This window comes from Uloborus diversus, chromosome 5 (assembly GCF_026930045.1).
Source record: "Uloborus diversus isolate 005 chromosome 5, Udiv.v.3.1, whole genome shotgun sequence".
Taxonomy (NCBI): domain Eukaryota; kingdom Metazoa; phylum Arthropoda; class Arachnida; order Araneae; family Uloboridae; genus Uloborus; species Uloborus diversus.
In genome coordinates this window covers 98,296,546-98,319,797 of record NC_072735.1, presented here as the reverse complement: position 1 = coordinate 98,319,797, position 23,252 = coordinate 98,296,546, and the positions used below count along the sequence as shown (strand labels likewise).

The 23,252-nt window shown below is 32.3% G+C and overlaps 1 protein-coding gene across 1 annotated transcript in view; it reads right to left on the bottom strand.

Annotated features, from left to right (window-relative positions):
• LOC129222763 (putative fatty acyl-CoA reductase CG5065) overlaps positions 1 to 23,252 on the bottom strand; it is a 93,797-nt gene that overhangs the window by 15,909 nt on the left and 54,636 nt on the right. Inside the window, exons 3-11 of the mRNA XM_054857292.1 lie at positions 17,941 to 18,032; positions 17,265 to 17,381; positions 16,456 to 16,631; positions 10,549 to 10,621; positions 6,548 to 6,654; positions 6,109 to 6,286; positions 5,986 to 6,030; positions 4,896 to 5,014; positions 907 to 1,146 (exon numbers count right to left, since the gene is read on the bottom strand). Coding sequence (XP_054713267.1) covers positions 907 to 1,146; positions 4,896 to 5,014; positions 5,986 to 6,030; positions 6,109 to 6,286; positions 6,548 to 6,654; positions 10,549 to 10,621; positions 16,456 to 16,631; positions 17,265 to 17,381; positions 17,941 to 18,027 — 1,142 coding nt within the window. The 5' untranslated portion in view covers positions 18,028 to 18,032. The remainder of the gene's footprint in view (positions 1 to 906; positions 1,147 to 4,895; positions 5,015 to 5,985; positions 6,031 to 6,108; positions 6,287 to 6,547; positions 6,655 to 10,548; positions 10,622 to 16,455; positions 16,632 to 17,264; positions 17,382 to 17,940; positions 18,033 to 23,252) is intronic.

The window sequence follows — 23,252 nt, the reverse complement described above, 5'->3', positions numbered from 1 at the left end:
CTGCACCATTGCACAGGTATATAAGGGTGGTATGAGGTATGCATCTCAGATGCCGTTCAGAGGTGAAACCTGCTTGCAATAGAGGAAATGGCACAAAAGGAAAGTCGTGCTATCCAAGATGCGTCCAGATTGACATGGGATCTGAGACCAGGGTAAGCAAACATTGCAATCTTCAATGATTCCATTGCCTTTGACAATGAAAGGATCCAAGCTAATCAAAGGATTAAGACCTGTGAAATCAGTGACGAACTCAACCTGAGTAAAAAAAGGTTCGCATTATCATCCACAAACAACACGCCCACCCACACGTCTCTCAGGAAACCCAAATGACCCTAAACAAGTTCGGTAGGGGTGTATTGGAGCACCCCCCGTATAATCTGGACTTGTCACCCTTTGACTTAAACCTCTTTGGGCCCCTTAAGAGAGCATTACAGGGGGAACTTTTCCGTTCGGACGATGAAGTGAAGGAAGCCATGCAGGATTTCATCAGGAATTGCCCCCGATCTTTCTACAGCAAAGCCATCGACCTGTAGCCACAACGCTGGGACCTGTGTTTCAATGCCCATGGCATTTCTTTTGATTTATATTAAAAGAATTATTTTTATTCGACTCGTTCACTTTTCATCTGGGCAACCCTTATATAATCAACAGACGCGTGGGTAACTGGTTGATGTTTCAACTTGATGTTGCTTTGAGGTAGCAATCTACAAGATTCAAACCTATTGTTAAAAGATGCAGAACATAAAGGACTATGCTGAGAAAAGTTAAAAGTTAGGGTTTTGGTTTTACATGTTCAATAAATACATATACAAATATCTAATTCAAAGACATCCTAGCACTCCAAAAAAATAAAAAAATATTCTAGACACATCAAAATGTATAGACTGTGTAATAAATATAACATACTTTGGCTTATGACCAGTAAGTACAGCAACTAAATCAATAAAGTAAGCAGGAATATGATGATAGAGCATTACAGACAAATAGTTCCAAATTTTGCTATTCGTAAAACTGCCGTTGGGATAACGAAAGATTTCATGGCTGGGGTGTTTCAAAATTAATGGAATGGCTAATTGTTCAACTGTTCCCCAGGTGACTTTATTAATGCTACCTGAAGAACAATTATACACCAAGATACTGTTGGGCCTGTTGAAGAAAAAAGACACAAAAATTAGAGCACAGATACCTAATTCTTTTTGTCATAAAATTCTAAAAATTACAGAAAAAATGTTTTGAGCAGTACTCAAGATAGACAACATTTAAAATTTTGCACTACAATATATTTTAAACCCACTCTAAGGTTTGCTCAACCTCTACCCAAGCATAACTAGGAAGCCTCATGTGTCATAACAAGAAAATCAAGCATATTTTTTGTGTTTCCTCAATGCCACAAGGCATGCCTAGAATTAGTATGTTTCTGTAATAGTGCAACTAGGGATTGCAATACCGGACCAAAAATTCAATACCGGTATTCGGAACTTTGAAAACTTGATACCGGTATTAATACCGGTATTTCAAATTTCTTAAAAAATGCTTGAAAACATATTGTTTTGTTGTCACATTTAAAATTGTGTACCAAAATTGCATTACTTATAAAAACGTATTGTAAACAAATATAAAATGAAAGAAAAATGTCATAGTAAAAATCAATAATAGTAAAACCATTATGCATCTATTGAATTGTTTCTAACCCAGGAACTCATTTTAGTGCTCAACTTTTCTACAGTTGAAAATACTCTTTCTGAATTCATGCAGGTCGATGATACTGTTGACAATGCACGCTAAACCTCCTCTAATTGTCTAGAAGTACTTCATCTTCAAATAATTCGGTCTCTTGAGTGTTATTTTTGGATGAATTCTTTTGTGTATGTGTTTCTTTTGTACTGTGTGTACTAATATTATTTTATTTATTTATTTATTTATTTGTTCTGAATTTATAGCTAGTAGTAATTTGTCTTTGAGAGACGATACTTTTACAATGTCAACATCATTTTCTCTTGAGCAAGAGAGATTTGTGTTTGTCTTTATTAGCCCTGCGGTTTCAAGTTTACGATAAACGTGACTAAATTTGATCTTGTAAGTTTCTCTTATTCGTTTTTGCTCCCTTTTCAAAATTCTTTAAAATTTATAATTATATAAATATCTGAAAATATATTTCAATTCATTATGCTTTACCTCTAAAAATTTTTCAATTCACTATATAATTTCTAAATAGTTTCTTGCCAAGTATAAAGTCAAATAGCGAGACAGGACAACAATCCAATACTGATGGCAACAAATTACCATTTGTTAAGCTAACAGGAAAAAGTTTTCGTCAAAATTTAGTACAGTTGAATCAAGTTAAAAAAAGAAATCATAAAGTATTACTGCAATTGATAGTTGGAATAAAATTGTTCATGTGACAAATGCATTAAAAATTACACTTGAAATTACCTTTCACAAAAGGGAAAGTAAGTGATCAGGGAAATGGAAACATGTAATAAAAATATGGTGCGCAAAAGCACACGAAAATGCGATTCATCTCACCATCTAGTAATGACAATATCTTTTTGCAATGTTTCCGCTGCTTTTGTTTAGTGATTTTCTATTAGTTCGTGAAGCCAAATTTTCACATCAACAGATTAAATATTGGTTCTATATCATGGGAAAAGAAATGTACTTTTAAAATATAAGTAGATATTAAATAAGCTATAAATTGATATTTAATGAGATTATAAGTTGGAAAATCTTTAATTGAAACTAATTATTTTTAGCTAATACTGAAAATAGCGGTATTTTACCTGAGCAAATATTGGTATTAGGAAATTGCAAATTTTCCTTGGAATACCGGTATTGCAATCACCAAGTGCAACAATAGTTTAGCATCTGGTTTTTGTTCATACTATTATTTATTATTATATCCTTAAAATGGTACACAACATAAGACATACTGCCCAAAAATACAAAGCTATCCAGTAAGTAAAAATATTTATTTTTCCCCATTAAGTGCTTATGACACGAGATCTCTTTGTTTAATCCATTTTAGGTATAAGCTAGAACTTTTAGTTGCATTATGATAGTTAGAAAATTTATATCACTGAAATTTCGTTTCTGTTTGCTATAAGAGGTTTGCCCTCAAAATTTTAATCAAGTTAAAGAATTGGTTAGTTTTTTTCATGAATTTCCAATAATGTAAAAACTTAACTGTAGAGGCAATTTATTTTGACAGAGGACAGTGTGCAGTTGAAGAAAGGGCATGGATAAATGGTGCTCTCTCTCTCTCACTTTTTAACCATAATTCAAGCCCCCTTTCCCCTTAACACTTTAAGTTTTCAACACATTTTTAACTTTTAACAGCTCAAATGTTTGCATTTGTAAGTTCCCCACCTTTTTTCCAGGGGCTAAAGCACTGCTGGAAGATTTGTTTTTTAAAATGGCATCCCTCCATCCATACATACACACACAAAAAAAAAAAAAGACAAAAAAGAACCCTTAAGAAATCCTTAATAGTTTTTGTTAAATTGAGAATAATTTTGTGAAGTGTACTTTCTTCTTCATGAGAAATATGGATGAATTCCTGAAAAATTGTATAATGCAACTTCAATCCAGTACATTATTTAAAGAAATTTAAAGCGATATAACGTGTAATGAACTATGAAAAAGTTCTTAAAGCGAATAATTTCATGAAGCGTTTTCTTTATTTTTGATGATTGCTCAAAAATAGAAGCTTTACTTAATATACACTAATAATAACTTATTTTCAAAGCTGACATACACTTTGAAAAATGTATTTAATTACAACATACTGCAAGTCAAAAACAAATTGGAAGCCTTTTTCTTACAACAAATCCATATCCATAAATGATTTTTTTCCGTGCAGAGCGCAAAAAAAAAGTTTTGGTCTACAAATTTTAGGATCATCAGCAAAAAAAAAAAAAAAAAAAATCACCAAGGGCCATGGGTCAGCCTTAAGTCCAACCATTTGCTTAGAGATATTGTTAAGATATTCTCAAAGAGTAAAAACACTCCTTGACATTTTTTAGAGGAAAAAAATTCATTTTGAAGGAGGGAAAAATATAAAAACAATGAAAACCATAACAGTAACAATTTCATAAAACAGTAGCTTTCAAAGAATGAAGAGGTGCAGGAAAAAAGGGGTATGCACAATTTTAATTTTTAATGTTTAGAATGATTGAATTTAGAATTTTAGGTGTCCTCACTTTTTCTTCTGATAATGGCATTATTCAATATCTAAAATTTATCTTCCTTTGAAAAAAAAAAAAGCAAATGAACTATTTGTGTCCCAATTGTCATAAATGAAAAGGAAGTCATACTTTAGCAAACATTAATCATTCTTTTAAAAATATTTTCGACACATAAAATTTCAAGCAATTATTTTATTCCATTTTTTTTCCTACTTGGGTCCTTAACGGTATGAGTCCCAAATACTATGTTAATTACCCTTTTAAATTATTATTTTTAATGTAATATGAATGAAGGGTCACGTGACGGATAAAATTACCCTTTTCCGTGGAATGGCCTACTAGTGTTCACAAAAGTACTATTGTTAACAAATGAAAAATATGCATAAAATTGTAACATCAATTGAATAAAGATATAAAGACATCAATTTTGAAAGCACCATGCAAATGATAATATTAACCAAGTATCGTTAACGAGCTTATGGCAATCAAGTTTTTGCATAAATGTGAACCAGAAATAATTCAAAAAATAAAACTCTTATTGCTTTAAAGAAAAGCATTAATTGCAGTTCAAAAATTAAACATTTAGTTTTTAGTTTTTAACAACCCTTTGAAAAATGGAATGATTACAAGCATTATTTTACAAGTATTTATAATTAATTTTCTAGGAAAAAAACATTGCTTTAAAACTGCTAATTTCAAACTAATCCATACCTATGACTAGCAGTGTACCATGCCACAGTGATGACTAGATTGATTACAATATCTACAGGTATAAGATCTGCTATGCTTGAGGATTTACAATGCATTGAGCGTAATATGCCCTTGCTCGTCTACAAAAAAATAACAATCAATTAGATTTTCCTATCAATTCTAATACATCATATTTGGACACTAGAATAGCATTGTAATGTGAAATTTTTTAAAATATACATACAGTCAATTTCAAATCGGAGTTTCTTCAATTCCATGGTTACAAAATTTGCATTCATTTTTGAGTTTCACAAAATTGTTTTATCTATTCAATTTTGATATTAATAACATTTATTTCAGATGCAATTATGAATTTATTTTACCATGTTATCTATTACCGCTTTTAGCAATATATTGAGCATAAATACCAGGTGTCTGTAAAGTCCTTAATGCATTTTAAAATTCATAGAAAAGCAACAAATTGTGGTATGAATTTGTGGCTTGCATCAGAATACTTCACAGCAAAAATCTTTTACAATACCTAAGAAAAAACTGATTTCTGTAGGTTTTTTTCATCGTATTTTCTTGTAGAATAAATAATTTTAAAGCTGTGAGTAATTCATAGATCTTAGTGAAAAATAAAATTTTGTTAAAGTATTAGTTTAAGTAAGTTTTGTCAAAGTAAAGTTAAAGTACTCCTTTTTCGATTCACTTTAAAAACGAAGCATAACTAAGTAAAATTACTTCAGTATTTTTTAATGTGACTAAATAACAAGTAATAAGTTGCATATTTAAGCTACAGTGAATTTTAATTATAGTTTGTTCTCCAATTTTGTTTGGAAGACAGAGGTCCCTAATACAAATATCGACTGTATTGTGTACAAGATAAGTCGTCTCAATGAGCAAACTATGAATTTATTTTATAGCTTGAAGATATTATTCAACTCGAAATAAGCTTTACAATGTGTCATTAAGTATGTCTCTAATGGTATTCTAAACTTGCATAAAAACCAATGGGTTTTTGAGAAGTCATTTTGAGGAATTGAAATGCAAAGAAATCAAAATTTAGCAAAGGTTAAATTATTACATTAACAAAAATGTCAATACATACAGCAACAATCAAACCTGTTGGTCCATTAAAGTTATCAACCCATCCCTGCAAAAAAAGATGAATAATTACAATAAATAAGAAAGTAAGAAACAAAAATTTATGAAAAAACAAAGCAATAATTACTGGAAAAGGCTCTTTCCAAGCCGCTGTAACAATCGATGGCCGAACAATGGCTACTGGCAGTGCTCCACTCTCTTCTACAAGTAATGTTTCAGCTAATGCTTTAGTATAGGTGTAGGTATTTGGCCTCCCCCGTATTAGATGTGGAGTTAGGACACCAACCAGATCTTCATCCATCCATCTACAAATTAAAATTACAGTTGAAATATCACAGTAAAAAATCCAAATTTACTTTATTTGGAGGCAACTTGAAAGTTTGGCTTGAAGTCATAATAATTTAGCTGTAATAGAAACAGTTTAAAGTACAATGCTTTGACAGAAGTCTTAAAACACATTATTATTATTTTGAGTAAGCAGAAACAAAATACATAAATACTAAATATTAATGCACTAATGTTCTAACATCATGTTTAATTTCACAAGTAAAGTAAATTATATTTACTCAATCGTATCTATAATCTTCTGTGGTGGTACAGGAGGTTCATAGACTATTTCATCCACTTTTCCACGATCACAGTTGCAATATGCGGTAGAAACATGAATTAATGCCTGAAGAAAAAAAGACAGCACATTAAAATACTGCATCAGAAGTCAACAATAAATAAATTTTTGTTACCTGTATACACTATGTTTTCCATATTGAGTTCCATATGGAGTTCGCAAATGAAAATATGGCATGATTATTAACTTACTAAGTACAAAATACCTAATTACACAGTGGGAGGTGGTTCCAATAAGCATGTCAAAGTATTTTTTTATGTCATTATTATTAAAATGAACATTGTTGGATCAAGAGTAAATTATTTGGTTGTAGCGGATATTTATTTAAAATGTCGTGAATAGGCTACTTTGGCTCAAAACATTCTCTGCTCAGGGTTAATACTCTATTTCGATGAAAAAATTCCATGACTTTTCCAAGACTTTTTCATGACTTCATAAAAATTTTCATGACCTCGTTACATGAAGGGAATAGTACTATTTAATATCAAACTTGCCATTTTTTGAAAATGAGCATTAGCAAAACTTCCACGTCAATGCCACTATCTCATCCAAGCATTAAATAATTGAAATCAGTGTGCAGCTAAAAAACTAAACTTCGTATGTATAAGTAAAGTAAAAATACAGTGAATCAAATATAATAATGCTTAAATGTGTAGTTTTTTTGTAATTTTTTTTTTTTTTATAAACAGGCAAAATGATAATGAATGGGTCAAAAGTTGAATGAGTTATTACTAAATTTCAATAAATTTGGTTTAAAAGGGTTTTAGTGTCAACAGTACATTTAATCATCCGAATGACTTGACAGTACTTGGGCTCTTCAAAGTAAAGAAACATTCTTTACTAAATTCATTGTTTCTAAACCAGATATTTATTTAATAAACACATTCAGCAGTGAATATATCTTCTGATACAAATCTTCTTGTTTACTTATTTGCACATTTTCAAATGCATAAAAATTAATAGGTTCAGAAATTCTGGAATATAGTGTTTGATTCTTGACACTGAACATAGCAGTGGGTCGCATGAATCAGTTTTGAGATCCATATGTTGGGCACTACTGTTTTAGGGTATTAGAATTCCCCTATTTATGTATTCTATCACCAGACTCATGTCTTTATTTTTTTAAACCTTCAACAAATTAAGATTAATTTAAAAATAAATTTCATACAAGTTATGGAAACGAACTCGGATGCAATTGAATTGCGTTTTTTGAGTATGTGTGGCAAAAATCAAGAACGTGCAAGTTCGCTACTACAGAATATAAAATATAAAAAATGTTGAAAATAATGTAACTTCAAAATGGGTGATGTCCAAACAGTAAAATCGCATTGCAAAAAAAAAAAAAAGTGTGGTTGCTACAGAATGGATACAATGAGATTTCAAAATTCAGATTTATCGGGATCGTTCAGTTTTCCAGTGTTAATAGTTTTTATATGCAACACTGTTGAATCACTCAAAATGTCTAATGCTCTTTAAGAAACTGCTAATTTATCTTTGCCCAGGACGTTTTTTCCATGACTCTAAATAAATTTCCATGACTTTGACTAAAAATTTCAATTTTCCATGACTTTTCCAGGTCTGAAATTTGCTAAAATTTTTTCCATGACTTTCCAGGATTTCCATGACCCGTACGAACCCTGTCTGCTAACCTTTAGGAAGCAGTTTTTTAATTAATTTTAAGTTCCCACTCGGGAGCAGCATCAAGTATGAGATGTACTTGTATATAGTGATGCGTCATGCGTACCAAGCAATCTAATAGCTCTCCACAGGAAGCATTACTAGGGGTTTTGTTCACTTTGTGCTAACACATATCCTTTTTTCTCTTAAATTTTACATATAGAAACGGTTCTACATCTGCTAAAAGTAAATATTTATGAAAATTGTTTAGTACTTAAAGTAATCTACAAAAAAGAAAAAGAAAAATTAATTTGAATTTTGACGTCTTGAATTCAAATTATGTTTTTCGCACTCACGAGTGTGTGTATGTAGGCGTGTGTGTTTGTGTGTAGGGGGTATGTGTAGGCATGTGTGTTTGTGTCTGTGTGCTGGCATAAGTGTGTGGGTAGTTGTGTGTATGAATGTGTGTGGGGGGGGGTATGTGTATGTGGGCATATGTGTCTGTGTGCAGGTATGAATGTGTGGGTAGTTGTGTGTATGTATATGTAGGTGTCTGTATGTATGCGTGTGTATGTGTGTGTAGGTGTATGTGTTTGTGTGTGTATGTGCGTGTGTGTGTGTATGTGCGTGTGTGTGTGTATGTAGTTGTGTATGTATGCGCGTGTGTGTAGGACATGGATGCAACCTGGAGACGGCTTTTGCTATAGGAGCAGCATCGTGAGGGGCCGGTCGACGGTGATGGTGCGGAGGGTGGCGGTGGGAAAATAAAATGATAGGACACCAAAAACAGTCAAACGAAAACAATAAGCAATCGTGATTGCTCAAAAAAAAAAAAGAATTTAATTAAACTATGCATTGCCTTTAATACAGCGAAATGAATATTTATTTTCACAGAAAAAAATATATTGTGCGTAACAATTTGAACAAAATCCTCGTCTTACAGACAAAAATAGAATTAGCCGAAAATACTGATTAGAATTAAAACAAAATGCAATCCCCCCCTTTCTTGAATTAAAAATAATTTTGTTGAATTGCATATTAAATTGGAACAAACTTCTCCTCCCCTGAAGGAAAGAGAATTTCATTAAATTGTGCATTATAATTGGAAGGAATTAAAATCCCCCCCCCCCTTAAAAAAATCTTAATCAAAATACTAGGGGAGAAATTTATTGGTCCTTTGACAGATTTCTTTTTTTTTTATTTATGTTTGAAACAGAGCAAAACCGAACCATATAAAACTTTAAAAGTGATAAATAATCAGAACGAATAAAATATGAAGAAAATCCAGACAGATGAGTTTTTCCATTTGATTTGTATTATCATAATAAAGAACCACTACTGACTATCTAATGATAAAAAAATTAATTATTCTTGAGACATTTAGTTATGATTTTATTTCTTAAGCAATCATCATAGCTTTTGAGAGTGTTAATTAAAAGTTTCTATTTTGGAACACATTGAAAACCTGTGTTTATTTCATAATTATGTAGCTTTGTGTTCAACCCTTTTATTTACCTGAAAATTAAATTTGGGACATGCCCCCTTTTTATTTTGAAACTTTTTTACTTGGGAATTTTGCAACTTCCACCCCCGCAAAATATGCAATTAAAACAGAATAAAAAATCATCTTATTCCCAAAGAAAAAGGAATTCAACTAAAATAAGCGAGGAAATTAAAAGCTCCCTTTCTCTAAAGAAAAGAATTAAAAAAAATTCAATTAAAAAATGATCCTCTCTCTCAAAAAATAATTAAATTACGCATTAAACTTCAAGCAAAATACCCCCCCCCCCCCGGCCAGTCATTTCATATTTTTCAGTAGGGGGTGGGGGGCAAAAGGCATATAGTCAACGCATGTTATATCAAAAGACAACATAAATTATGTGTCCAAATTTATAGAAATACATTTTTTGGTGGGGGAGAGGTGTAATGCCCTTTCTGACCCTTTTGAAAGTGGTGGACCTGTCCTCATCTCCCTCAAAGAAAAAAAATAATTATAAAACTGTGTATAGCTCAAGAAAAAACAATAGTAATACATAGGTCTATGTATTGTCGAATTTAAAACCACTACGCATGATAAAACCCTTCCATACTCATCGCTCAAAAATTTAGAGCATTTGATCAGCAAAAAACCATTTAACAAATATCACTTAACACTATTCTAATGAGATTCTGTGTTCCTTCTCCCTTAATAATTCTCTTAACAACACTTTGCATGAAGATTGCCTACCTTTATGGCAACCCTGTGATGTCACATTAAACGTGTCTATTTACAGACATAAAACAATAAATATGTATCATAAAATATCAAAAATTAATGGTCTTTACCTCTAAATTTTTCATTTTATGGCACAATTCTACTAGCCGACGAGTTCCCAAAACATTCATATCTACTGAACGCCTGAAAGAAATTATACATCACATGAGATACAAAAATATAAAAATACAAACTTAAGGAAATAAAATTCTACAATTGCTACTGATGGAATACAACATCAAATGTCCCATAACTAAAAAGTAGGACAAAAAAAAAAAAAAAAAATTGAGATTCATGTCCATTTCAAAAGGTAATATAAATTTTATTCCTGGAATAATTGTAACCCAAATATATTTTCAAACAAAATGTTTACAATTCAAACAAACACAAAACTTAATTTGGGTAGATATATATTTTTTTAAAAAATTTTTTGGTCACATTTTCAATTTTAAACTGTTTAAAAATTATTTATGCACAAATCATTGACACTTGATTATACACAAATAAATAGAAAATCAATATTTAAAAAAATAATTAATTTGTGGTAATTCTTTAATTTGTTTAAAAAATCAAAAGTGTCGGACATAGTTAGCCCTTTTTTTGTGAGAAAAACCCTGTTCTAAAAGCATAGTAATGATGTTTGAGAACAAGGTAATGAGTAAAACTCTTTTTTTTTTTTTTTTTTTGAAATTTATAACTCTTCCCTATTTGAAATTGCTAGATGGTTCGTACATAAAATTGAAAGTTTCTTAAGACTTCCCAAGGATAAACTGAACTTTTTTGAGGACTAATTAGGACTATTTAAAAGTTTTTACAATAATTAAATAATAAGTGTTAATAGTGTGGTGAACCACATCTATTAAAGCATCAAGATCAATCTTCAATAATGAGAGTGAGTCAAAAAATAAGTTTCTCTGGTCGACAGTGGTATGAATGAAAGTCAAACAATATGAAGAGATACAAAAGATATAACGCATCAACTAATTTGTCAGTATAGGTAGCAAGCACATTGAGACATTTGTCACACCGCTTGATAAACTTCAAAACGCCCTCCAGGTAAACATAAGGGCTTTGCATATAGATGATACACTGTAAGATTTTTATTAAATGAGTTCTTAAATGTGAAAATTTAGTTAAGTAAATTAAACTTGAACAAGTTGCTTCTTTCTATGCACTAAATTTTATGCTGGTTTTTCAAAAAAAAAAAAAATTACAGAAAAGAATTGGATTTTGCTGAAAAAAAATTTGGATTTTTGTAGCACACAAATAAAATCAGCAAAACTCAGCGAAAATCAGCAAACAAAAAACAAGTTTTTTTTATGTACGGTTTTTAAATAAATCAAACCAAAGAAACCTTGAAAATGATTTTTTTTCCCTTTTTTTTAGCAACACATAAAATATGTCCTATTAATTTGACCATGTGCTATAAATTTCAGATACTACAAAAACATTAGACTGATTTCTACTTTGATTTCTACTTATAAAGAGAACCCTACGAGATGAGGGTAAGAGAAAAATCTCCATTACTAATTACTTTTCTCTTGAGAAGTTTTATTATATTTTTATACTATTATAAAATTGACTATGTATAGAGTTACTACTCATAAAAATAAGGATTGGTAATTTGTAAGACTGCTGAATAAATCTTCTAATTACTCTTATTAATGGTCAAGAGCGCCAGTTTTCACACAAAGCTCCTAGTGTTTAAAAATTCAGAGTACTGTTATATTTTCAAATACATTTTAAGTTATTTCATTTTTATTATTATTTTTTTAAGGTTTATTTCACATGAAAATTACAAAATGTTTCAACATTTTTCTTAATGTAAATACAAATACAAAAGTGTCGACCAGCAACAGGCTCTGGGCCCAGCTAGACTGGTCCTAGTCAATTTACAATCCCCAGTGAAGATCAATGGCCCTCTTAAAACTGTCTACTCCTTTGCTCATTACCACCTCTTCCGGTAAGCTGTTCCAAGGTTCCACTACCCTGCTAAAATAATAATTTTTCCTAATATCCATGTTAGCCTGAGAATTAAATAGCTTAAAACAATGACCCCTTGTCCTGTTTTCAGTGCTAAACTTTAGCCCTGTAACATCTTTCGTTTTAATAAATTTAAACAGCAGAATCATGTCCCCTCGGTCTCTTCTTTGCTCAAGACTACATTTTTAGCCTTCTAAGCCTGGAATCATAATCTAAGTGGGAAAGTCCACTTATTAGCCTTGTAGGCCGCCTTTGAACCCTTTCCAATACATTAATGTCTTTCTTAAGATAAGGAGACCAAAACTGAACAGCATACTCCAAATGGGGTCTTACCAAACTTCTATATAAGGGCAGATGAACTTCTTTAGATTTATTTGAAATAGATCTATTGATAAACCCAAGCATCTTATTGGCTTTGTTGCTAGCAATGCTGCACTGTTGGCTAAACTTTAAATCCTGACTTATTAGGACCCCCAGATCAGTAACTTTGTCTGCCTGACTAATGACTGAACCTTGCAAATAATAACTTGTACACTTATTTCCATGCCCTAAATGTAGCACTTGACATTTCCCAACATTAACAGCCATACCCCATTTATCAGCCCACTCCGTAATATGATCTAGATCCTCTTGCAGCTGATTTGCTTGTTCTTCATTTTCTACAGTCCCCATAACTTTGACATCATCAGCAAAACAATTCATGTTCCCAGAAATATTTTTGTGAATATCGTTCACAAAGACAATGAACAAAACAGGCCCTAACACTGATCGTTGAGGAACCCCGCTTAAGACCTCACTCCAATTAGAATAATTTCCCCTTACAACTACTCTTTGTTTCCTTCCGGTCAGCCAATTTTTTACCCAAATGAAAGTTTTCCCTCCTATTCCTATATCAGCTAATTTGCTAAGTAGAGCAACATGCGGTACCTTATCGAAAGCTTTTTGAAAATCAATGTAAACAACATCTACAGGCTTCTTATTGTCCAAAACCATGGTAACTTTGTCATAGAAATGTAATAAATTAGTTGCACAAGATTTACCTTTCCTAAAACCGTACTGAAAACTAGTCAATAGATTATTAGTCTCTAGAAAATTTACTATCTTAATTTTCATCAATGTTTCAAAAATTTTGCAAACCACAGAAGTTAGACTCACAGGTCTATAATTTCCCGCACTCCCTTTAGACCCTTTCTTGAAGAGCGGTGTAATGTTAGCCAGCTTCCAGTCCTCTGGCACTGTCCCCGAATTATAAGAAGCATTGAAAATGTTTGCGATTACATCTGCTAATTCCTCTGCACATTCAACTAAAATTTTCGGATAAATATTATCTGGCCCCGAAGCCTTAGTCTCTTTAATTTTTTTCAAATGAAGTAAAACGTCATCCCTGGAAAATACAAAGTCCTCAAGCTGTACTATAGCTTGTGTCCTGTTGGTGTCAACTGTTGAGATACAGTTATCGTTAAAAACACTCGAAAAAAAGTTATTAAGAACATTAGCAATATCACTATCGTCCTGAATTAAAATTCCGTGCTCATCAACCAGTGGCCCAATATGACTATTTCGAACTTTCCCCGAATTAGCGTATGCAAAAAACCTCTTGGGATTCCTGTTTATGTTATCTGCCAGTCTTTGCTCCAACTCTCTTTTCTGAATCCGTACCAAATACTTAGATTTACGCCTTGCCTTACAATATTGGAGCCTATCCGCACTGTGACCTGTTTCTCTAAACCTATGAAAAGCAGCTTGCTTGTAATTTAGAGCGTCTTTAGTTTCCCTGGAGAACCACATTGGCCAAATTTTAGTGTTGACACCCTTTTGCCTAAAAGGAACATGATCCCTAACCGTATTCGCTAGATTTTCCTTAAACTCTGCCCACCGAAGATTCACATCGCTATTGTCCAATCCAGAAGAAAAAACTGCTTTCAAACTCTGCCGAAGTGCCACAAAGTCAGTATTTCTGAAATTGGGCACAAACCTAAAATTCTCTACTTTGTGCATATCAAATTTAATCCCAAACCTAATACTGTTGTGGTCACTATCTCCAATGTGTTCCCCTACACATCACCCCTGAACAGAGCCTTCCATGTCGCAGAAAACTAGATCTAAAATCGCGTCCTGTCGAGTACCCTGAGTTACAATTTGATCTAAGAAACAGTCACCAATTACTTTCAAAAAATCCTCTTCTCTGCTATTACTATGGTAAAAATTATTCCAATCAATTCCTGGAAAATTAAAATCTCCCATTATGATGACTGACCCCTTGCTAGAAATGTCACTAATAATACTAATCATGTCTTCGTCTTGACCCTGGCTTAAGTTGGGTGGCCTATAAATATTCCCCAAACGTAGTTTTTTGCCCTTATTACTAATCAACTCCAGCCAAATCATATCAATCTCATTAGGTTTATCATTAATTACCAATTCATTGCAAATTAAAGTGTCTCTGACATAAAATAAAACCCCACCACCTCTTTTACCTACTCTATCTTGTCTAAACAAATTATACCCAGCAATAGATAATAAATCATCATCACTTTCGGTAGCCCATGTCTCGGTAACTCCAATAATATCCAACCTCTCGTCTATAATTATGCTTTTCAATTCTTCCATCTTGTTCCTAATACTACGAGCATTTGTATAAAAAACCTTAAGTAAGCCCATCTCACTTTTATTTAATGCTGCACGATTGTTTGAATCCCAAGTGTTAAAATCTTCTCTCTTATTAGCCACCCTATTTCCGTTTCTACTAAAATCTTGATAGTTAGTACCCTTTCGAATTCTGCTCCTTAAATCATGCCCCCCATTCCAACTTAGCTTTTTGATTCTGAATGGATGAATGGTAGAAAATGGATGGAAATGGTAGAAAATGGATGGAAATGGTAGAAAATCAACTCTAACGTAGTAAGAATAACTTATGGGTTATAACCCACTGGTCATTTCTATGATTATTGCCGACACTAGAATCCTCATATAAATAATAGCCGATGATCGAGTAACCCACATGCTTCTACAATGAAACTCGCGCCATGGCATGACAATTTGATAATGTGTTTTAGTAATGTTTGACTTGTAGGGAAAGGCTTTATTGTGACAAGGTTGAAATGGATCCGGTAGCTTATCTGATTTACTGGTTAGACTGTCATTTCAGGGGAATGAAGGAACGAAAGAATGGTCAACAACAATGAACGCTATCTACTGAAGTTTAGGGTTCATCCACTGGAGTTAGGGTTAAAATTTCAACTATCTAAATATCACCAAACAGGCAATTGTTTTGTTAAAATGTAGAAGAAGAGAAGCAATTTTCACCCGTCATACTTTGACGGGCAACTTTCTAGTCCAAGCACGAAGCTGCAGTCTTCGGCTGGAAACTACTGAGCTGGTGGTGCATTTCATGGACTTTCTAGTGTTCAAATATTATTAGAACATTTCTAGCAGCCAATAGCATTTCTCGATGATGAAAACCCATAAACTATAGTTAAAGCTGAAATTAAGGTGAATTATTTCTGTGGATCTTTTATTCCCCCTTTGGGCAGAAAAAGAATATTTATCCAAGAAGTGCATTAACATTAAAAAAAAAAAAAAAAAAATTAAGTCCAGATCTTAAAGAATCTGAGAAAATCTCTGAAAAAGATTTTTAAAATACAATTAAGTTTATCAATGATAAATGTTTTGTATTTGACTGCATTCTTTTGCAAGAATGCCTAAATGACAGGGAGTAGATTCTTTTATTTATTTATTCATATCACATTAATTGAATAATTTAATTTATTTATTTATCCAACACATAAAATGAGTAAATTATTTTATTCATTCACATCACATTGAGTAGATTAATTTATTTATTTATTCATTGTATTTTCAGTCATTCACTAATTTTTGATATTTATTTTGTTTTACACTAAAAGTCAGTTGAAAATAAATTAATAAAAATATAGCATGGTACAAGAAACTTTTGATAATTTTTAAATGTAAAATCTAAACGTGATCTAACTTACTTTAATGGTTCATCAAATTTAACAGTAGCAGCGGAATGAAAAACAATGGATACATTGGATATTAGAAGATTAACATCCGATGAACTGATACCCAGTCCAGGGAGTGTTAAATCACCATGAACGGCAACTAGTTTGGAAACAGTACTTGGTTGTTCTTTCTTAACCCTTTCAAAGATCTAAATAGATTAAGCATAGATTAGTCAAGTAAATACTCAATAGTTCCATGAAAATAAATATTAAATTGGGAGGAACAAGATTTGTGTAGTAATTGATTTTGACACTTTTCAAGAAACACAGCATTAGTGGCATACACAATCAATTTTTCTACGAATTTCAGAAGAATAAACAAATGGGAAACACTTGTTATCCTTTTATTTATGCACAGATTATCTTTTCTAGTGTTTACTCAATGGCACTATGATTAACTTAACTCATTTTATTCATCAACCTATCTTTTCACAGAATTTAATTTTTCTTTTTTGCAGAACTTCTCATGAAATTAAAACACATGATTACATTTACACAACTTCACTCATATTTTCACTCATATTGCATTTAAAACAGCAACTTACAGAAATATGACATTTCTAGAAACTAGAAAAACATTATTTGAATGCTTTCTAGAATTGAAAACATTTCAAGAATTGCCACTTTATAAAAAATACAATGCTCTTATATATTTAGTACGTTCTTATTGTACATATTAATTTTAGAGATTCTAAAAATTGCCTTCCTTATTTTTTAATTTAAAAATAGTTATAAAAAATAACTAGAATTAAGTCTTTAAAAAATGAATAAAAAGTAATTACTTTTGCCTTCAGAAGTTCATCTAACCTCTGTTTTGGGTCTTGGCCTTCTTTTGGTCGTAAAAGAAGATAGATTGTTTTTAATTCACTACATGAACGAAGTAATTTCTCGACTAGTACCTAAAATTGAAGCAATTTTAGTTTTTAGTACATGTTACTAAAAATTAATATTATTTTTAAAAAAGCATAAAATATTTTTTGCATGTATTTTAGTATTTTTCAGCATTTATGAATATTTCAAATATTAAAAAGTGAAAAATTTTTGTAACTTTTTACTATTAAAAAAAATGTTTATTAAAAATGTTTGCAATAAGTGACCTAGGATTTTTTTTTTATTTATCATGTTTATAGTATCTTATGAATTATTTGTAAATAAAATCATTGATTTATTTAGCTACTTGATTTATGTTAATAACTAATGAACAAATTCTTAAGATATACCAGGAAATAACCAACGTTTTGTAGCACATACATACAGATTACTGCGTAATTCAGTTATCATAATGCGTAATTCAGTAACTGTGTATTTGCGCTGCAAAATGTTGGTTATTTCCTGTTACTTCTCAGCACAAAGGCAATTTATTTCTTCATATGATATAACATTTCTATGTTAAATAATGAATGAATCTTAAAAAAAAAAAAAAAAAAGAATTCTTGATTCAAAAAATTTGGTTCATACTTTTCCCATAAAACCAGTAGCTCCAGTTAGAAGAATGCATCTATCCTTGTAGAAACTGGCTATAGGAGAGGCATTATTTTCAGCCATGTTTCCTAAAATTAAACACATTTTTTTTAAACTTATGATCCAATTTTTAAAGTATAAATGCAGAAAGGTTATAAGTGTTAAATAAATTGATAAAGATTTGGAAATACTGAAAATTATAAAATAATCTGTTAGTATTTTTGGAATCTTTCTTTAATACAAAAATTCTTAATGCAGTGGTTTCCAATTTGTGGGGCTGCCTCCTTAAGAAGGGAGGCATAGAGTAATTGTAAGGTCAGCATGCAGCTGTTACAAATTTAGCCTTTTTAATACACACACATAAATTAGATCAAATTGGCATTAGAAAATAGGAGTCAGCAACATATCATCGCAATAGCATTCAAGTTTGAGCTGCTCCCCTGAGAACATCGATACTTTTTTAATAACACTACGGTTTGAGAAAATGTGCTTTCAAAAGCAAGCTCACCCTTTGTATTAAGCATTCACTAATGTTGTAATTTAAACATCTTTCTTATGTAATTTTGGACAGGTTGTTAAATGTAGTTAAATTATCTATACTCATATCAAAACTATTTTAAATAAACTTTTGTATTGTTTATCAAATACACCAAATAAATTGTAATTTCAGGAGAGCAGAATTGAATTATTACGAAAATTGAGGGGGGGGGGGGCAGAACAACTTTTTCCTGAAAAAAGAGGGCACATGTGTAAAAAGGCTGGAAATCTCTGGCATAATTATCCAGGTTTGAGATTATGGAAAAGGGGGGGGGAATAATTCAATCAAAAAGAAAGAAATTCATGGAAATTAGAAAACAGTACATATTTAACAAAATTAGCAAGATCAAAGAGTTCAGCTTTATATCAGTTAGACATTCTGATAGAGGACGAAATTGGCAATAAAATTCCAACTATTTCGAATAAAAAATTATTGACGAAAATAAATTTTCTGTAGCTGCTGAAAAATAGGTTGTTTCCTGTAACCGGGGGTGCACACCTAAGGGAAGGGGGGTGTCATGGCGCAGACTGTGCCAGTAAAATTCATAGGGGGTTGGTGTTTTGAGCGGTATTTTTCACCATGGGCGCCCATATATAAAATTTTAAGAGGGAGCTCATATTTTCCTCATGGTTTAGCAGGATATTTCCCCCATAGAACACGATTTCAGTACAGATTAGAGTTATTAAAATTTGATAGTTTTAATAACTTTCTTATTCACTATAGGCTGGAAAAGAAATGTTTTTTCATTTTTGCAAAGAAAAAATACTAAAAGCAAGAAAGCTCTCATTTTAAAGGGGGGATGGGCTTGAGCATCCACTAGCCCTCTATATGGGCACCCTTGTTTTTCACTTCTTTTTGGGGGGTCTTCGCGATATTTGGGGGGGGAGGGGTGCGCCCTTGCTCTTAGGGGGGGGGGGGTGAGAACCCCTGCTGTAACTATGCATGTTTTCATACTTTTATTCATAATTCCTCAAAAAATATTTGCCCATTTTCTTTTGTGATATTTATAGCACGTAAAAGCCTTTTTTTTTTTTTTTTTTTTTGAAGGAAGAGAAAATTCCATTGATGAAAACATTGTTTTTGGTGTAATTTGGTGGAAGACAGGGGCGGACTGGCTATGTGGGCATTTGGGCAAATGCCAGAAGGGCCAGTTCCCCCGAGGGCCGCCGAAAAGGGATCAGAGTCTTAGACCATGCAGGAGCGAAATTATCGGGCCCCGGCCCCAAAGGGATACCGATTGCTCGGGGAAAGGTTTTTAGAGCATTGTGGTGTACCGTAAAACTTTTCATGGGGGCCGGGGTCAGGGCCGACGAGAGGTCATATGTTAGCCTAGTCGGAAACACAGGACCGCGCGGCTCCTTGTCAGTCTGGTCACCGGATCTCTTCCCGCAGAAAACTTATGCTACTGCAATTCCAATCCGGACCCCTTCAAGTGCCGTCCTTATTTTACAACTAAGGCTAACATGGTCTCTCGTCGATCCTGCGGAAACAAGGGGCCTGGCTTAGAGTCCAAGCAGTATACATTTTACAAGTTTTATGAAGGGGGGTCCGCCTCGTTTATCGGCGGCCGTGGCCCCCTTATAACACATCTTCATACATATATGTGTGCGTTTTTGTATGACATATAGTAGTTTTATGATATTTTAATGAGTGTTTTGATTCCTCTCATTCTCTTCGCGACGCTGCTACTTCAGTAAAGGTTGTGTATGAAGAAGGGGGGGGGGGGGAGGTTGCGTGTAATTTCCACCGGGGCGTGGTTAAGCTTACGGTGACTTTGTTCCTGGTCCTTCCTGGACGGAAAAAGGCCGGCCAATAATTACCCACAGCAGCTTGTTTTTTTTTTTCAAACTTCAAAGTGAATGCAGCTTACTATTTTAATGAAACTAGAGCCCCTTTTTAGTGTCGAAAGTAAGAAAAATGTCTGTTTCAATATTTAAAGCCTTTCACACCTGTGTGTGTGCCTAGTGATTCGCTTCAGGGCAGTTTTACATCCGCTTTTCATGAATAGTTCTTTGTACAATCTAGCTAAACTTTCTCTTACTTATGGGGATTGCCCCTGCTAAGAAAATAACGGTGTTAAATCGAAGACGCTCCTCTTGACAAGGAAGAAAACGATAAAAAAGAAACAGCTGGAATTGGGTGGGGCGATCCTATCGTCGCGTAACATACATTTCTTGACGTTTCACTTGAATAAAAAGCAACAAAAGTAACCTTCTTCCAATTCATCTGAAGTACATGCTATCTTACTTTTTTTACGATGGTTTTTTGTTAAAATACTCATTTTAGGGTGACCAGTACTTGTTGTATCTTATCTAAAAGAATCTTCCTCTCGGAAAAGGAACAGGAGCAAAGCTGTGGGAAGTACACATCAATACAAAACAGCGGAAATGCTCAAATATCCCTTTTCTGCAATTAAACGTCATAAAGCGGTCAACATGATGTGTTCCTCTCAGTTTGACAAAACGGACGAAAGCTTGTTTCCCCAACTGGCCTAGGGGAAAATCGTTACACTGTTCCATTGGCCGTAGTCCCTGTTCTAGGAATTGGGAGCCCCTTATGCTCCCATCAACTGCCGCAAAATTTGGTGAAGTCTTTTTTGCGTGTTTTGAAGAGGCTGAACAGAACCTCTGAATCATTCTCTGAAGAGTATCTTCTGCTTTAGCTCATATACTCTGCTCTAGCTCTTTACCTTTTTCTGATAGTTTTGCTTTTCTTTTTTGATTCCTAGGAGTTTTTTTTGCTCATCATGTATGGTTTAAAATCCATTTTAAGATATGTCAAAAAAAAAAAAAAAAATCAAGAGCAGTATTTAGAAAAAGAGCCAAAGGGTGCGAAAAAGAATCCCCATTACTTTCATCTTTTTCAGCACCATTGCTAAAGACGTTAACAGAGCAGGTAAGTCATTGTTTATACAATTTGAACGATGTAATACAAACGATGTAATAGTATGCTTAACACACCAATGTCAGTCAATGTGTTAAAAATTAGCTACTTTTATTCTTAGACTATTTTTCAGTTTACTTTCTTTTAATAAACCCTGAGTTTTACTTCCGGTTTTTAATTGTTGTCAAAAGCAATGAATAGTAGTAATTATAAAGTTATCATACTTCTGCTTTTTAATTGCTGCCAAAAAAATGAATAAATGTATTAATAAATTTAACGAATTAATTTCAAAGCTGAACTTAAAGAACTATATATTTGTGGGTACTTTTAAAAGCTCTTTTTTCCGCTATACTTGTTCAAAATGTTTTTAAATTCGAGCATGCAAATCAACAATATTGAAAAAAGATGAATAGTAAATTTTAAGCTATTCTCTCTTTAGGTGCAACATATTTATATTAAAACAAAAGTCAATACCGTTCTTTTTTTTTTTCTTTCCAAAGAAGGATAGGTAACTAGTAAATGTGTTTTAAATTTCAAAAAGGCACACCTCAAACTAATTTCAAAACGTAAAATCTTTAAAACAAAATAGATATTTTTTTTAATTTAAAGACTATTTCTATAAGCTTGATCCACAAAAAAAAAAAAAAAAAAAAGAAACAAAATAATTGCATGATTTCTCGATTAAAACACTAAAAAATTGCAGTTGATCTTAAAATTTTTTTGTTTAGGAAAATTCTGAAGCAGCCAATAAAATTTAAATTAAAAATTTGAAAGAAAAAGAACTAAGCGGTACCCAGCTTCTTATGAATAACTTGTATAGTATACCGACTCTATTTATTCTTCTCTGAATTTTTAATTTAAATTTTAGTGACTGCTTTAGAATTACCCTAAACAAAAGGTATTACGGTCAGCTGCAATTTTTCGGTGTTGCAATTAAGAAACCATTACTTATTTTATTTTATACTTTTTAGTGTGAACCAAGCTTTTAGATATAGCCTTTAGAATTGAAAATATTTTTTACATTTTATCACAGCTCTTAAATTTGAATATTGTTTAGGTACTTTTGATGCATATTTATAATTAAATGCAAAGAATCTGAAAGATGTGCTGTTTTTTTTTTTTTTTTCACTTATTCATTTTTTACAGTTTAATAACGAGTTTTAAAATCAAGCGCATTATTATGCTTTCCAGATGCATACTACAATAAAATAGTACAAAAAAGAATGTTATTTAATCAGGGGCGCCCGATGAGAGGTCACGGAAAATCGCTGTGATCTCCCAAGAAATAATTGCTCAGCAAATTTTGTCTGAAGATTCGGAAAATTTCGAGACATAATTGCAAATTTAAATTTGATTTGCAAAGATATAAATCGTCAATTAACGCATCCATGATCATTTCCATAATAGAATATTCCTTCACTAACAAATCAGAAAAATCATTTTATTGTCAAGGAATGATTGAAATTTTTTGTTTTTGGTTCTGTGTCATCGGTGTCGGTATTCTCGTTGTTTTTGTACTCCTTTGTCCAGTGAGTTCTGAACTGTGTAGGTTTAATAACTTTACTTCTGGAAAGAGCTCTGTGGAACCAATCTTATAAAATGTCTCCAGTGGCTCAACCTCGATTATTAGCGTGCCAAAATGCAGTTTTCACGTGTTATCTGAAATATTTAGGAGTTTGGATTTTAAATGTGGGGAAAATTTTATCTGTTTGCATTGACGCATCCACGTAAAACCGAAGCTCATCCGTGTAAAGTAAAATAAAGGTGTCAAATCTTACCTGGTGGGCATCGAAACTTTTTTTCACAGCTACATACCAAAAGCTCGTGATAATCATATTTTCTCGAAGAATATTTTCTCTTACTAGAATGGGGAGCAAGGGCGTATTTA